This window comes from Sus scrofa, chromosome 3 (assembly GCF_000003025.6).
Source record: "Sus scrofa isolate TJ Tabasco breed Duroc chromosome 3, Sscrofa11.1, whole genome shotgun sequence".
Classification (NCBI taxonomy): domain Eukaryota; kingdom Metazoa; phylum Chordata; class Mammalia; order Artiodactyla; family Suidae; genus Sus; species Sus scrofa.
The window spans coordinates 113918808-113934560 of NC_010445.4; the positions used below are offsets into that span (position 1 = coordinate 113918808).

The window sequence follows — 15753 nt, forward strand, 5'->3', positions numbered from 1 at the left end:
AGGGCTCCTCTCGAATTTATTTCTATATCATCTGTATCAAGTGCAAAAATGAGTTTTCTTTTAAAATACATGCAGTTTGGAGTTCTCGTTGTGGCGCAGTGGTTAATGAATCCAACTAGGAACCCTGAGGTGGCGGGTTCGATCCCTGGCCTCGCCCATTGGGTTAAGGATATGGCATTGCCGTGAGCTGTGGTGTAGGTTGCAGATGCAGCTCGGATCCTGTGTTGCTTGGCTCTGGCATAGGCCGGTGGCTATAGCTCCGATTAGACCCCTAGCCTGGGAACCTCCATATGCCACAGGAGCAGCCCTAGAAAAGGCAAAAAGACAAAAACAACAACAACAACTAAAATAAATAAATAAATAAATAAAATACATGCAGTTCAATGAAAGGAGTGTTGTCCTGCATAGGTGGTGCCCAGGCCTGAACCAAACCAGAATCCTATTCTCCTCTTTGGTTTTGTTTCATTTCGTTTTGTTTTTCTTTTTAGGGCCTCATCTGCAGCCTATGGAGGTTCCCAGGCCAGGGGTCGAATCAGAACCACAGCTGCCAGCCTGTGCCACAGCCGAAGCAGCGCAGGATCTGAGCCCCATCTGCAACCTACACCACAGCTCACGGCAACACTGGATCCATAACCCACTGAGCGAAGCCAGAGATCAAACCCGCATCCTCATGGATACTAGTTGGGTTCGTTACTGCTGAGCCACAGTGGGAACTCCCTATTCTACTCTTTGAATTATAATCTTTGGTGGGAAACTTCTGCTAGAGACGCTCTCTGATGGTCTTTCTGCAAGTTTGGTTTTCTTAGGTGGATGCCCCATTGGGTGATGACAGCAGTAATTCCTGACACCATACATTTTATAGAGCCCACCTCATCTGTCCTCGTGTGGTGACCGAGCAGGGCCCGTTTGTGGAGTCAGGAAGACCCCCAAGTGTGGAGCTCTGTCCCCAATGGTGTGACAGCCCAGACTGGCTATGGCCCGGGCAGAGACAGGCCTGTAGTCCCAGATCGGTTCAGTCACCAGCATTGGCAGGTGTGGGGTCCAGATGCACCGCTCCTCTGCGTGCAGCTCCTCCGTTGCCCCTTCGGGCTCTGAGCTCCGCCTGCCTGGAGACCCTTGGCATGGGAGCTGCTGTATTGGACCCTGGTGGGCTTTGGCGGCGTGCTGCTGCTGGAGGATGTGTGGGGTGCAGCCTGACCCTGTCCACCAGCTTCCTGCCCCATGAACTTGAGGGTTCACACAGGAGGGTGGCCTCTGGGCTGCTGCAGGTTCCTGGATCTCACACTAGACTGGCTTGGAGACCCAGTGATCTGGTGATGTGCTGTGACTCCCTGAACATGGGTGATAACTGAGCAGCTTTTCGGATTATCAGGTGTTTCCTGAGTTGGCCCGTGGCTGCCCTGCTATGGACCGCTCAGGTGGGAATGGGCTGTCACGGTCCAGAAGAAGGCCTGGGAGACGTTCCACGCGACCGAGAAATCACCTGCTTGCCCACAGACAGTGTAGGTGGTCAGGGCTGCCCGGGTCCAGGAGTACAGCGGGCTGTTAGTGGCCAGAGCCCACCGTCTGACATGCTTGTAAAGTCTACACCCCGTGTCTTGACGGCCAGCACGAGGACGCACCTCACCTGCCAGTGAGTTCATTCCTTAGCGGGCTTTTGGGAGCTGCCCCCCCGCCCCCCCGCCCCCAGCTCAGACGGGTGCCCACGTACGACTCTTCGAGAAGCTTTGGCTGCGGTGGTGCATCCTCATGGTTAGTATTGACCAGCAGCCCTCATGAAGCATAAAAACAGTCAGAGGCAAGACTCTAGCCAAGAGGAGCCAGAGAATTAATGTTAGAGTCAACTTCCCTGAATTGTCCATTAAACCATCTTATTTGCAAATCTGAAATTGACTTCCCTACAGTTTTCATCTACCCCCAAATTCATTATGTGCTGCTGGGCCAATCTTTTCTTCCCCTGGGGCCGGCAACTAAGAATTTCTGCCTCCCTTCCTGCCCTCACCTCCTAACTGCTGCTAGAGAGACCACACCCTTCGCAGAAAGGGTCTGTCCCCCTCTGGCAGGACCTCAGGAATCAAGGCAGGGAGCATGGGGCCGTCTTGGGGGGCGTGGGAGGCACCAGACCTGGAAACAGGCCTTTTTGGAACAGGTTCACGGCCAGTGGTCTTGGAGAAATGAGAGGAATTAGACCCTGGTCCAGCCCCAGGTGGGGCCCAGTCAGGTCAAAGATTGGAGCGGGCAGCAGCCAGCACCAGGAGGGCAGGCGTGGTTTGAATGTTCCCGTCCATAGCCAGGGTTGGCTCTGACAGCCTGTGGGAGCAGATGAGGGACCAGGGACAGGGGAACGGTTCTTGATGCCCAAAGAAGCCCTTGGTGCCAATAAACTGACTTCACAGGATGAAGTCAGGTCCCAAACCCGGTCTTCAGCCCTCACTGTGGCTTCAGTTCCTCATGAGCCCCGAGGCTGGCATTGGCCACCCACTCTCCTGCTGGAAGGTGGGGTTGGCTCAGAGGAGGCATGGGAATCCCAGAAACCTGTAACCCATGGCATACGAGTTAGGTGGCCCTGTCATAACTGAGTCAGCCTAGGACCTCTTCTGGTCTCCTGTGACATCCCATTGCACCTGCAGCTGTTAGGACTGTACACGCCTGGCCCCTGGACGTGGGCTTAGTTCACGTTCCTCCCCAACCAGTCAGCACAGCGCCCGCGGGCATCTGAGAAGTCAGGGCTCCACAGTGGTGGTTGCACAGGTGAGCGAGTGACAGGATGAGCGGCTGAGGGACTGTTCAGGCCTCGCAGCTGGCCGGCATCAGCCAGCTTTGCTACTGTGGGAAGGGGAACAGCAGTCCCCGGCCAGCCGTCCAGGTGTCACCCATCCATGGCAGTGGGGCAGGCTCTACTCCTGGGACCTCCATACCCCTCGGGGGTCAGAAACTGTGCTGGAGACGTCCCTGGAGCCTGGGCAACTTGGGGTTGAATCGTGGTCACTGCTGGCCCACCACCTCCATCTCGCTCCCGAAGACATGCCTTGACCCTTTGTCCTCTTCTCCCCCTTGGGTACAGATCCTGGCCAACGTCTTCCTCTACCTGTGTGCCATCGTCGTGGGCATCATGTCCTACTACATGGCGGACCGCAAGCACCGCAAAGCCTTCCTGGAGGCCCGCCAGTCGCTGGAGGTGAAGATGAACCTGGAGGAGCAGAGCCAGCAGCAGGTGAGGCTCTTTGGGGGTGGCCTGGGGGACAATGCCAGCCCGGGGTCCAGGCGCAAGGCCTGTTGGAAGGAGTGAGCCCAGGTGCTGCGGGGGCCCCATGGGGCTCGGAGTTCTCATTCTTTTTCTCCGGAGGCATCCCTCTGTGTTATCTTTCGCTGGCTCCCTCTGCCACTCCTGGCTGTGCAAGGGCACATGCTCACTGCGCATCTACTGGGTGCTCGCTTGGGGCTGCTCTCCCTGCGGCAGTCAGGGGTCAGCACCCACATCCCCTGGTCTCGGAGGTCCTTCTGGGAGAAGTCTGTCCGCCTCTCAGCCTCCTCCATGGGTGCTGTTCCCTTTGCCCCGAGGGCACTCTCCCCACCGCCTTCTCCTGCGCTGTCATTTATGAAGATGCAAAGCCAGCCCCCACCCCAGGGCCCCCACTCTTTGCCTCTTCCATCGAGGGGAGGGAGGCAGGCGCCTGCTGTCCCTGCTCTTTGTGTCCTGGCCCTCCTCCAGCCAGATCTCGTGTGACTCAGTCTTTGCAGTACTTTTCGGCCTGGCTGCATTTCAGATGCTTTTCGAAGGTCTTAAGAAATTCCGTCCACCACGTTCCTGTTATCCGTAGGTTGTCTTCCCCTGAACAAACTCATAGGTTGAAAGTCTGTGCCTCTGTGCTCTGGGGACCATGTCGCTTTGGGTTCCAGTGGTGCTGTTGGCTGGTTTCTGTGGGTGCGCTGAAGTGGCTGTGGTTGAAGACGCTGCCACGCGGGTGGGGCCGTAGCTGCGGGTCCCAGTGGGAGGCCTCGCGCTCCCTCGACGGTGCCGTGTGAGGCACACACCGCGTCATTCAGCTGATGTGTCCTGCTGCCTCTGTCTGGGGATGTTCTTTCTCTGTTTACCAGTGAGATCTGGAAGCTTCTGAGCTGGGCTTCGGGCTCATGTCTTTCAGCAGACAGGCTCTAGAAGGGGAACCTTCCTGAGCTCCGTGTGACAAAGGGCCCATCACATTGGTCCCCTTCTCTGTTGCCCAGTATCTTGTGGTTACAGTTGCTGTGGCTTTAACGTATTTAAAGGATTCTGCTTTACTGGCTTTATTGAGTCCCTTGAAGGGCATTGTTTAATTTCTGTGTTTTTTTGTTGTTTTTTTTTTTACAGCCTTGGTTCTTGTTTGTATTTGGTCTCTTGGTTCTTGTTTGCAGAGGCATCTCTCTAGGTTCTCTACAGTTAAAAAAAAAAAAAAAAAGAAAAAAAGAAGGAAAGAAATGCAAAGTTTCCAGGTGGTCTAGCAGTTAAGGGCTTGGTGTTATCACTGTGTTGGCTTGGCTTTGATCCCTGGCCTGGGAACTTCTGGATGCCACAGGTGTGGCCACAGGAAAAAAAAAAAAAAGCTAAAAAAAAAAATGCACAGGAGTTCCCATTGTGGCACAGTGGAAATGAATCCTACTAGGAACCATGAGGCTGCGGCAGGTTCGATCCCTGGCCTCACTCAATGGGTTAAGGATCCGGTGTTGCTGTGGCTGTGGTGTAGGCCAGTGGCTACAGCTCTGATTTGACCCCTAGCCTGGGAACCTCCATATGCCATGGGTGCGGCCCTAAAAAGCAAAAATAAAATTAAAAAAAATTGCTTTTCATGTAATGTTGGCACTAAATTCTCTCCATTTATAATTTTGCTGGAAATGCGTTTATTTTGGTTTCAGTTCTGAAAGTCAATTTTTGTCAGATATAGATTTTTAGTTTGTTGGATTTTTTACTTTCTGTCCTTTGAAGGTGTCCTTCCCCTCCTCGGGCTTCCATCATAATGCCGGTTGTAAGATATACTGTCATTCCTTTTGTTATTTACTTGCTTATTGAAGTATAATTGCTACATGATATTATATAAATTATTGTATGATATGCCTTTATTAGACATTTTTAGAATGTTCCATAAATCTCGGAGTTCCCATCATGGCTCAGTGGTTAATGAATCCGACTAGGAACCATGAGGTGGTGGGTTCGATCCCTGGCCTCGCTCAGTGGGTTAAGGATCCGGCATCACCATGAGCTGTCATGTAGGTTGCAGATGCGGCTTGGATCCCACATTGCTGTGGCTGTGGTATAGGCCGGTGGCTACAGCTCTGATTTGACCCCTAGCCTGGGAACCTCCATGTGTCTCAGGAGTGGCCCTTGAAAAGGCAAAAAGACAAAAAAAAAATCTCTGGGTCTTTTTTCCCCTAGTCTTCCTTTTTTTCTTTCTCTGCTTCAGACTGAATATTTTTACTGACTTAATGTCCAGTTTACTAATCCTCTCTTCTACTTTGTCAAATCAGTGGTTGAGCTCATCTCTTTATTGAAGGACTTCAAAGCCCACTTTTTTTTTTTTTTTGTCTTTTTTTTTTTTTGTCTTTTGTCTTTTTTTGTTGTTGTTGTTGCTATTTCTTGGGCCGCTCCCGCGGCATATGGAGGTTCCCAGGCTAGGGGTCAAATCGGAGCTGTAGCCACCGGCCTATGCCAGAGCCACAGCAACGCAGGATCCGAGCCGCGTCTGCAACCTACACCACAGCTCACAGCAACGCCGGATTGTTAACCCACTGAGCAAGGGCAGGGACCGAACCCGCAACCTCATGGTTCCTAGTCGGATTCGTTAACCACTGCGCCACGACGGGAACTCCGAGCTCATCTCTTGACTCCTTAACTTCAGTGTCATATTTTTGGCAGTTCCAGGATTTTCATTTGATTTTTAAAAATAGATTCAAGTCTTCTAGTTAAGTTCTCCATTTTGTCAACTATTTTTAGGACCATATTCAACACTGATTTTAAAGTCTTTGACAAGCAGATGTTTATAGTAGGGGTAGCTCAGATTGATCCAGTGTGGGAGTTGAGAAGATTTAAGGCTGGGTTTTAGCCTAAGAGCTATCTGTTTCTGTTCTGTGCTTACTCTTAGGAAATAACCCTTTAGGGGTCTCTAACTGAAAGGCTTGTCCTCCTCTTGGGGGACCCTGAATTCCCCAGCATTAAGGGACTGCCTAAACTATCCTTTGATTATATATAGCCTCTTAGCTGTCACTTTCTGCCCGGATTCTTGGTCTCTTACCCCTTGCAGCTTAGGGATTGGCAGATGATTTGAGGGGAGCAGTGGTAGAGAAAGTCAGGGTTACTTTATATGGTTCTTTTCTGTCCGGGATCTCACCCCGCTACTCTGCCTCGGAGTCCTTGCTTACCAGTTCTGAGAGCTCCAGCCATTGCTGCCTCTTCAACCTCTCAACCCTGGACTCAAGGGAGAAAGTGGCAGAGTGTGTTGGGCTCACTTAAATGTGTCTCTGTTCCCCCAGATCTTGTCCCTTAAGTCCTAGTTGTCTTGGTGGTTTTCCATTGTCTTCAGATGGCTGTTAGTTTGTGTTTTATCCATCATTTATTGTTGTTCTTGGCTAAAGGGTTGGTCTGACAGATACAAGCCCCTCTATAATAGTAAGAAGCAAAAGTTGGACATTATGGAAAATTTTTCTTTTATTCTTTTATTTTTTTTTTAAGGGCTACACCTGTGGCACATGGAAGTTCCCAGGCTAGGGGTCAAATTGGGGCTGCAGCTGCCGGCCTACACCATAGCCACAGCAGTACTGGATCTGAGCTGCATCTGCAGCCCACACCGCAGCTCACAGCTATACTGGATTCTTAACCCACTGAGAGATGCCAGGTTTGTCGAACTCATGTCCTCATGGATACTAGTCGGGTTCACTACCACTGGACCACAACGGGAACTCCTTAAAATGTTTTAAAGTGTGTGTCTGAATAGCTAAAAGCATATGTATTATAAAGGTATGAAAAAGGATGTACCATGGAAAGTAAGTTTCCCCCTGCATATCATCCACTCCCCATCCTTAAGACAGCTGCTGCCATCTTTCTTGTGTATCCTCTCGGAGGTCCTCAATTTCCAAATGTTGGTGTCTGGACACTCCTCGTCTTATTGCCCTTCACCTTATTGTACTTTGCAGTTGGCAGGTATTGATTTTTTTTTTTGCAAAGTGAAAGTTCGTGGCAACCCTGTGTCCAAGTCCATGAGCACCGTTTTTTTTCCCAATAGCATTGGCTTCTTTCATGTCTCTTGGTCCCATTTTGGTAATTCTTACCCTACTCCAAACTTTTTCATTATTATTATTATATCTGTTATGGTGATCTTTGATCAGGGCTCTTCGATGTCACTCTTGTAATTGGGGACACCATGAGCTGCACCCACATGATACGGCAAACTTATTAAATATACGTGTTCTGACTGCCCCACTCACTGACCATTCCCTCATCTCTCTCCCTCTCCTTGGGCCACCCTGTTCCCTAAGATACAATAATATTGAAATTAGGCCAATTAATAACCCTGTCATGGCCTCTAAGTGTTCCAATGAAAGGAAGAGCCACACATCTCTCACTTTAAATAAAAAACTAGAATAGTTAACTGTAGTGAGAAATGCATATCAAAAGCCATGATAGGCTAGAAGCTCGGCCTCTTGCACCAGTTAGCCACGTTGTGAATGCAAAGGAAGAGTTTTGGAAGGAATTTAAAAGTGCTGCTCCATTTTTAAATGGTGAGAAAGCAGGACAGCCGTATTGCTGATATGGAGAAAGTCTTGGTGGCCTGGACAGAAGATCGAACCAGCCACAACATTCCCTGAAGCCAAAGCCTAATCGAGAGCAAGGCCCCAGCTCTCTTCAGTTCTCTGAAGGCTGAGAGAGGTGAGGAAGCTACACAAGAAAAGTTTGAAGCTAGCAGAGCTTGGTTCATGAGGTTTAAGGAAACAAGCCACTTCTGTAGCATCAGAGTACAAGGTGGAGCAGCGAATGCTGATGTAGATGCTGCAGCAAGTTATCCAGAAGGCCTAGCTAAGATCGCGCAGGTGGCTACACTAACCAATGGAGTGTGAGTATAAATGAAATAGCCTTACATTAGAAGATGCCAGCCAGGACTTTCAGAACAAGAGAAGTCAGTGCCTGGCTCCAGAGCTTCAAAGAACAGGCTGACTTTCTTGTTGGGGCAAGTTATATAGAGGTAACGTTATTTATTTAAAAGGGCTCCTGTAGGTAGACATTAGGCTACTGCAAATATTGCTGTAATAGATATCTTTATAGGGACACTCTATTATGCATGTGCAAATATAATCTGAAAATCAAAAACCTAGAAATGAGATTGCTGGATCATAGGGCATGTGCATTATTAAAATTGTACATATGTATGTATATGTATATTTACTTAGTAAACCATACGTAACATAAAACTTGCCATTTTAACCATTTCGAGGTGTGTGGTTAGTGGCATCAAGTCCATTCACAGTGCTGTACACTATTGGTTTCTAAATTTTGGAGATGAATCCCTTGTCAGTTGGTTCCTTTGCACATTATTTTCTCCCATTCAGTAGGTTGTGTTTTCATTCTGTTTAGGGTTTTCTTTGCTGTGCAGAAACTTTTTACGTTGAATTAAGTCCCATTTGTTTATTTTGGGTTTTATTGTCATTAGTCCAGGAAGTGGATCTGAGACGATATTGCCATGGTTTATGTCGGAGAATGTTTGGCCTATGTTTTCTCTAAGAGTTTTATAGTATCCGGTCTAATTTAGGTCTTTAATCCGTTTTGAGGTTATTTCTGTGTGTGGTGTTAGGGAGTGTTCTAATTGCATTCTTTTGCATGTGGTTGTCCAGTTTTCCCAGCACCACTTATTGAAGAGGCTGTCTTTTCTCCATTGTATATTCTTGCCTCCTTTGTCATAGATGAGTTGGCTGTAGGTGCGTGGGTTTAATTCTGGGCTTTCTGTGCTGTTCCACTGATCTCTATTTCTGTCTTTGTGACAGTACCATATGGTTTTGATGACTGTAGCTTTGTAGTATAGTCTGAAGTCAGGGAGCCTGATTCCTCCAGCTCCATTTTTCTTTCTCAGGATGGCTTTGGCTGTTCTGGGTCTTTTGTGCTTCCAAACAAACTTTAAAATATTTTGTTCTAGTTCTCTGAAATACTCATGGTTTCTGGAGCCTTTTCATCACCCCAAACAGAAACTCTAACCCATTAAATATTAACTCCTCACCCTCCCCTCCCTTTGCCCCAGCAACCACTGTTCTTTCTGTCTTTATGAATTTGGTTGTTCTAGGTGCCTCACAGAAGTAGATTCCTGCAGTCTTTGTCCTTTTGTGACTGATTTATTTCACATAGAATAATGTCTTCAAGGTTCATCCATGTTGCAGTGTGTCAGAATTTCCATGGGAGTTCCCATCGTGGTGCAGTGGTTAACGAATCCGACAAGGAACCATGAGGTTGCGGGTTCGATCCCTGGCCTTGCTCAGTGGGTTGAGGATCTGGCATTGCCGTGAGCTGTGTATAGGTCGCAAACGCGGCTCGGATCCCACATTGCTGTGGCTCTGGTGTAGGCCGGTGACTACAGCTCTGATTCGACCCCTAGCCTGGGAACCTCCATATGCCTCAGGAGCGGCCCTAAAAAAGACAAAAAAAAAAAAATTTCCTTCCATTTTAAGGCTGAATAATATGTCATCGAGTGTATGTGACATGTTTTGTTCATCTAGTCACTTGGTGATGGGCTTCACCTTTTAGCCAGTGTGAATGATGCTGCTTTGCTCTATTGGTGTGCAAGCATCTTTTTGAGTCCCTGCTTTCCAAGTCTGTGGGGGTCTAAACCCAGAAGTGGTGTTGCTGGGTCATATGGTGGTTCTGTATTTACCTTTTGAGGAACCAGGCACATGTGTTTTTAAGGTTGATAAATATTACCAAATTTGGAGTTCCCTCGTGGTGCAGCTGGTTAAGGATCCGGTGGCTCGGGTTGCTTCTGTGGCCCAGGTTCAGCCCCTGACCGAGCAACTTCCATAGGCATGGCCAAAAATAATATTACCAAATTGTCTCCTTTGGTTTACACTCCTCCCAGCAATGAAGGACAGTTGACTTACACTCCTAAGTTTTCTTTGTTTATCTAGAAAATACTTTGTGTTTGAATCTTGCTGGCTCCAAGGATACCTATTTGAAAACCCCAGCTGGGGGTTCCTGTTGTGGCTTAGCTGTAACAAACCCCACTAGTATTCATGAGGATGCGGGTTTGATCCCTGGCCTCACTCAGTGGGTCAAGGATCTGGTGTTGCTATGAGCTGTGATATAGGTCACAGGTGTGGCTTGGAGCCTGCGTGGCTGTGGCTGTGGTGTAAGCTGGCAGCTCTAGCTCCGATTTGACCTCTAGCCTGGGAACTTCTATATACTTCAGGTGCGGCCCTAATGAAACAAATATATATATATATTTTTTTAATAAGCATGTTAATTGTTGAATTGGGTTCTTGGCTAGGAAAGGCTTTCGGGCTTGCTGGATTTTTTCTTTTTCCTTTTTGTTGAGGTGAAAACCCTATAATATGGAGGTAGCCCTATCGTACAGTGCAGTGCATCCACATGTGCAAACACCATCTCCATCTAAGCCAGAAACCTTTCCCTCACTCCAAGAGAAAACCCCAAACCACCCTTGATTTGGAAAACCAGAGAGGCGCCTGGCGAGCTTTGGGACAGCGCAGGGCAGCAGCCTCCTGTCCCTGCCATAAGAACAGAAGACTAGATCCTGCACACGCCCGGCATCCTGTGCATTCTCCTCTCCCCAGGACCTAACACCAGAGGGGAAGCCCCCGCCGGTGAGCTTGAACTTGAGATTTGCACCCCACGCTTTCACCCCGGCGTCTTCCGGGGGCATCACGACCTGGCGTTCCCAGCTTCTCACTGGGTGATGTTGGTGTTCTGTCTCTCTGGGGTTCCCTTCAGACTCGTGAAAAATTGGGGTTCAAAATAATACCATGTCATGGGGTCGTTTGGGAATTACTCAAAGTTACGCTGAAATGAGTCCAAAACCCAGGAAGCCCTATTAGCTGCGACGCAGGGGACAGTGGCTGATGGCAGAACCAAGAGGCAGGATGGGCGCTGGCTGGCACTGCTGGCCCTGTCCCCAGTTCTAGTCGGGACAGAGGTTGCTCCCTCCCCGGGCGTCGGGGCTGAGGCTGCAAGTGGCGTGGGCTCTGGGCTGATCGTGCATCCTGGCAACGTCAGCTGATGTGTCTTTGGAGCCGAGCTCCTCACACTCCTGTTTCACTTTCCTCCTGTGAAGGCTCCTCGTGAGAATTAAAAGGAGATAATAGATGTAAAAACACTTTGGAAAGGGCTGCAGAAACTCCTACTAGGAGAGGAAACAAGCTAATTTGGCCGTGGCTCCTGTTTCAGGAGCCATTCGAGGTCAGTGCCACACCAGGCCACGTGTGTACTGATGTGTGTTTAAAAGGCTTTTTTAAAAAATTCCTCATTTACAAAAAAGGAGTTCCTGTTGTGGCTCAGCAGGTTACGAACCCGACTAGTATCCATGAGGGTGCAGGTTCGAACCCTGGCCTCACTCAGTGGGTTAAGGACCTGGTGCTGCTGGGAGCTGTGGTGTAGGTTGCAGATGCAGCTCGGATCTGGCGTTGCTGTGGCTGTGGTGCAGGCCGGTGGCTACAGCTCTGATTAGACCCTAGCCTAAGAACGTCTATCTGCTGAGGGTGCAGCTGTAAAAAAAAACGAAACAAACAAACAAAAAAGCAGTGTATCCTTTGCAGGGAGGCCTCCTTTTATCTTTATCTCACTCTCTATCTCATCAACTCAGCGGGTGTTGACCTTGTTTTCTCAGCTGCCTTGGGAGGGGGCACTGTGTGTGCGCAGTGGCCATGTGGCCTCCAGGGGGCAGTCTGCTCTCTGGGCTCGTCCCCCTCAGCTGGATGACAAGGCCAGGGTGGGGATTCCACCCTGCATCCTCTGGTTCCGTCTCTTGGCTGCTGTACCCAGGAGGTGGTACTGTCCTTTGTGAAATTGGCCAGCCTCCCGCTATGAGGGCAGTGCCCGGCAGGTGGGCCCAGCCTCCACCCAGGAAGCTGTACAGCAGCCCTGGGCCTGTGTGCACAGCCTTGCCTCTGCCTCATCCCAGGGCGGCAGGCCCGGCTTGTCGAGGGCCGGGTCCGAGATGGGAGCACCTGGCTGATGTGAAGATGGGTTGGGTCTTGGCTTCAGTGGTTTGCCTTGTCCCCTCCTCTGCCAGGAGGGGTGGGGCCCGACCACTCTGAGGTCCTTGTGGGTTTAAGGCTCTAGAGACGAGACTCTGGTCTGCCAGGGGCACATACCTGATGCCTTAGGTGGTCCCATGGCATTGACCCGTGGCCACGGCCACCCAGGTGGCCGTCAGGCCTCTCTCCAGCCTCCCCTTGGCTCCACAGGCCTGTTAGGGTCGAGCAGGAGGCCCAGAGGAATGAGTTGGAGTTGTTTTTCTTTATTCTCATGTGACCATACTCCAGGGTTTAGTTGGGGACCTTGAAGGTTGCTAAGCGCCCCAACTGCCACCTGGCAACAACAGGCATCCTGGAAATCCACCCAGCACACACCTGTCGCCAGGTACATACTGTAGAATTATGAGCCTTTTTGAATCACATTCATAGACTACTTCCCCGGCAGTGAGAGGTGGTCGAAGGAGGATGTGGCGGAAGCGGGGAGGGACGATGGGGACACAGCCGAGGCGGGCCTGCCCTTCCCTCAGATCCAGTTCAGTTCGGGAACCAGCCTGGTCCTCGGGGAGGAGAGCTGCCCCTGGTCCCCACCCTCCCAGAGGAGGAAGCTGCAGCCGGGCGTCTGGGGGAGAGCCCAGGGCCGCCTGTGCAGGGTTCCAGGTCAGAAAACCAAAACCGTCCCCTGTCCCCCAGCCCCCGAGGGGCCAGGGGCCAGCTGCCTGTGCTGGGCGGTGCCTGAGAAACGTGGCGTGGGTGGGGAGAGGGCGTGCACAGATGGGACAGCTGCTTCCCTCTGCCTCTCCTCCTGCTTCAGCCCAAAGCCACACACCTCTGACCAGGGTGGCATTTCTTCATGCCAGTGTCGTTCCCTGGGTGGGTGACCTTGCCCTGGAGCAGGTCTCAGAGGAACGCACCATAACCCTGACCACGCTGGACCCGGACAGTAGATGCTACGACTGTGTGCAGAGAAAACTGCTGCTGGAGGAGGCGGTCCCATTTTCCGTGGGAGTCGGACTTCTCTCCCAGGGGCCCCGGAGCTTGCATAGGCTCTTTCTGAAAGTCTCTGCCCTCTGCTCAAGCCTACTTCAGTTTCCCTTCCAGACCTTTCACTGGGAGGCTAAGGTGTAGAGTGACCTCAGCCTCCGCTGGTTGGGGAGAGGGGAGTCAGGGTGACAGAGAGAACAATGAGGAGCCCGCTGTGTCCTAGGTCCTGGCCTGGGGGCGGGCTTCTAGCATCAGCCCTCAGAGTGCCCGCTGTGGTCCTGGCAGCCGAGCTTGGGCTGGGGACCTGCCTCCTGGGAAACCTGTGGGAGGGGGACGAGCGCTCCCTCTCGGGGCAGCTCTGCTTCTTGCTCACCGTTATAGGCACCTGCTGCAGGAGGGCAAACCCATCGTCCACTGGACGGGAGCCACAGGCCCCGACACCAGCCTCCAAAGATACTTCACTGTCTTAAGTTCTTCGCAGAAGCACTCATGGGTATCTTTTAGTTTTTATTTTAGTCTCGGAGACCCCCTGGTTTGAGAAAAGCCAGAAGGTGGATGTCCCATGGCCTGAAGTAGGGATGTGCGCCCATCCGTTCCAACTCCCACCTCTTGGATTTCCCAGAACGTTCTTCACTCGAAAATCCCAGGACGTGGCAAAACAAATCCACGTTACATGATGCAAGTGTGAGCCCACTGAGGATAGGTTGTCCCGAGGCTGCGGAGGGCCCTGCTGGCAGCAGGGGGACGTTTGCTTTGTCAGGGGGGTTGGGCGCTGACAGTGCTGCTGGCGGCCCTGTGCCTGGGCCATGTGGCCTCCAGGCTGGGTCCCCGCTGAGCTCTGGAGGGTCGCGGGCCCATCCGCCTCCTCCAGCAGCAGTTTTCTCTGCACACAGTCGTAGCATCTACTGTCCGGGTCCAGCGTGGTCAGGGTTATGGTGCGTCCCTGCCTTTATCTGGCTGTAAGAATGAAATTTCGTTCAGCAGCAGTTTGGAGATTTTTTTTTAATGTTTGTTTTTTGAATTTTCTTAACATATCTGTTTAGCTCTGCCATACCTACCAGGTATCCATTCTCTCTTTTTTTTTTTTTTGGCCATACTCACAGCATGTGGAAGTTCCTAGGCCAGGGATCGAACCTGCGCCACAGGAGCAACTAGAGTCACAGCAGTGACCATGCCAGATCATTAACCTGCTGAGCCACCAGGGAACTCCTTTTTTTCTTTTTTTTTTTTTTTTTAAACAATTACTTTGTGCCAAGCCCTGGGCTGAATTTTTACCAAATTCACTCATTTAGTCATCATGACACATGCAGAAGGGAAGTTGCCCCCCCACACACACTGTGAGGGCCTCTCTTCCAGATCTGAGCAGGGGAAGCAGGTGAGTAGTCCCAGAGGCACTCGCTCCTACTTCATGCCATCCTGCCTGCCAGTGTCTGTTTTGTTGGACCTGTCCAGAGCTTCAAATATTTCTAATACTTAAACATTTGGGCATTCTATATAAAACTTGTATTTCTGCCTGCCCTGGAAAGTGGAGAAGTCTGACAACACAGGGTGCAGAGTGAGGCTGGCGCTCATGTCCAGGCCAGGCCACTTAGGTGCCACATGCTGCCTATGCCCTTTGAGCCGCAGTCTCTTTGCCTGTGAAATGGGAACAGAATACGATTGTGTCTATAAGAGGACATGGATCCCACACACATTTCAGGCACGCTTCCAGGCACTGGGGCTCCAGCTGTGAACAGAGCAGATTCTGGTGGAGGAGACAGACACGGCCCAGCGCGTATCTGCTGTCTCAGGAGGCAGGCTGGGCAGTGGAGGAAAGCCGAGCAGGGGAAGGAGCGGGGAACATGCCAGAGGTGACTGTCGTGGCCGGAGAAGGCTTTCCGATGAGATGAGAGTTGAGCAGAGGCCTGAAGGCAGTGAGAGTGTGAGCCACGTAGGGTGCAGAGATGAGCCGTAAGTGCAAAGGCCCTGAGGTGCATTCACAGGATGTCAAGGTGGCCAGTGCCAGTGGAGCAGAAGTGAGGGACGAGAAGTAGGAAGTGAGGAGGCAGGGAAGTGGCGGGGACTGGATCCTACAGGGCTTTATGAGGATCTTCGCTTCTCCCCACAGGGAAATGGGAGACCTTGGAGCGTTATAGGGGTTTTTTGGTTTGTTTGTTTTTGTCTTTTTGCCATTTCTTGGGCTGCTCCCGCAGCACATGGAGGTTCCCAGGCTAGGGGTCCAATCGGAGCTGTAGCCACCGGCCTACGCCAGAGCCACAGCAACGCAGGATCCGAGCCGCGTCTGCAACCTACACCGCAGCTCACGGCAACGCCGGATCCTCAACCCACTGGGCAAGGCCAGGGATCGAGCCCGCGACTTCATGTTGGATTTGTTAACCACTGAGCCACGACGGGCACTCTGAGGGTTACAGGTTTTAAACAGATCGGTCTGGATGCTGGTGGAGAAGAGACAACAGTTAGAAGCTATGCAGTAATTTTGGTGAGAGGCTCGTGGTCCAGACCAGGATGGAGGTGACGAGGGGAAAGGAGGCTTCTGCGACTCTTTCGAAGGCAGAG

The 15753-nt window shown here is 51.0% G+C and overlaps 1 protein-coding gene across 2 annotated transcripts in view; it reads left to right on the plus strand.

The window, feature by feature from the left end:
* Positions 1-15753, plus strand: part of ADCY3 (adenylate cyclase 3) — a 94049-nt gene that overhangs the window by 43803 nt on the left and 34493 nt on the right. For both annotated transcript variants that reach the window (XM_021087776.1, XM_021087777.1), the window contains exon 3: positions 3065-3214. In XM_021087776.1, coding sequence (XP_020943435.1) covers positions 3065-3214 — 150 coding nt within the window. The remainder of the gene's footprint in view (positions 1-3064; positions 3215-15753) is intronic.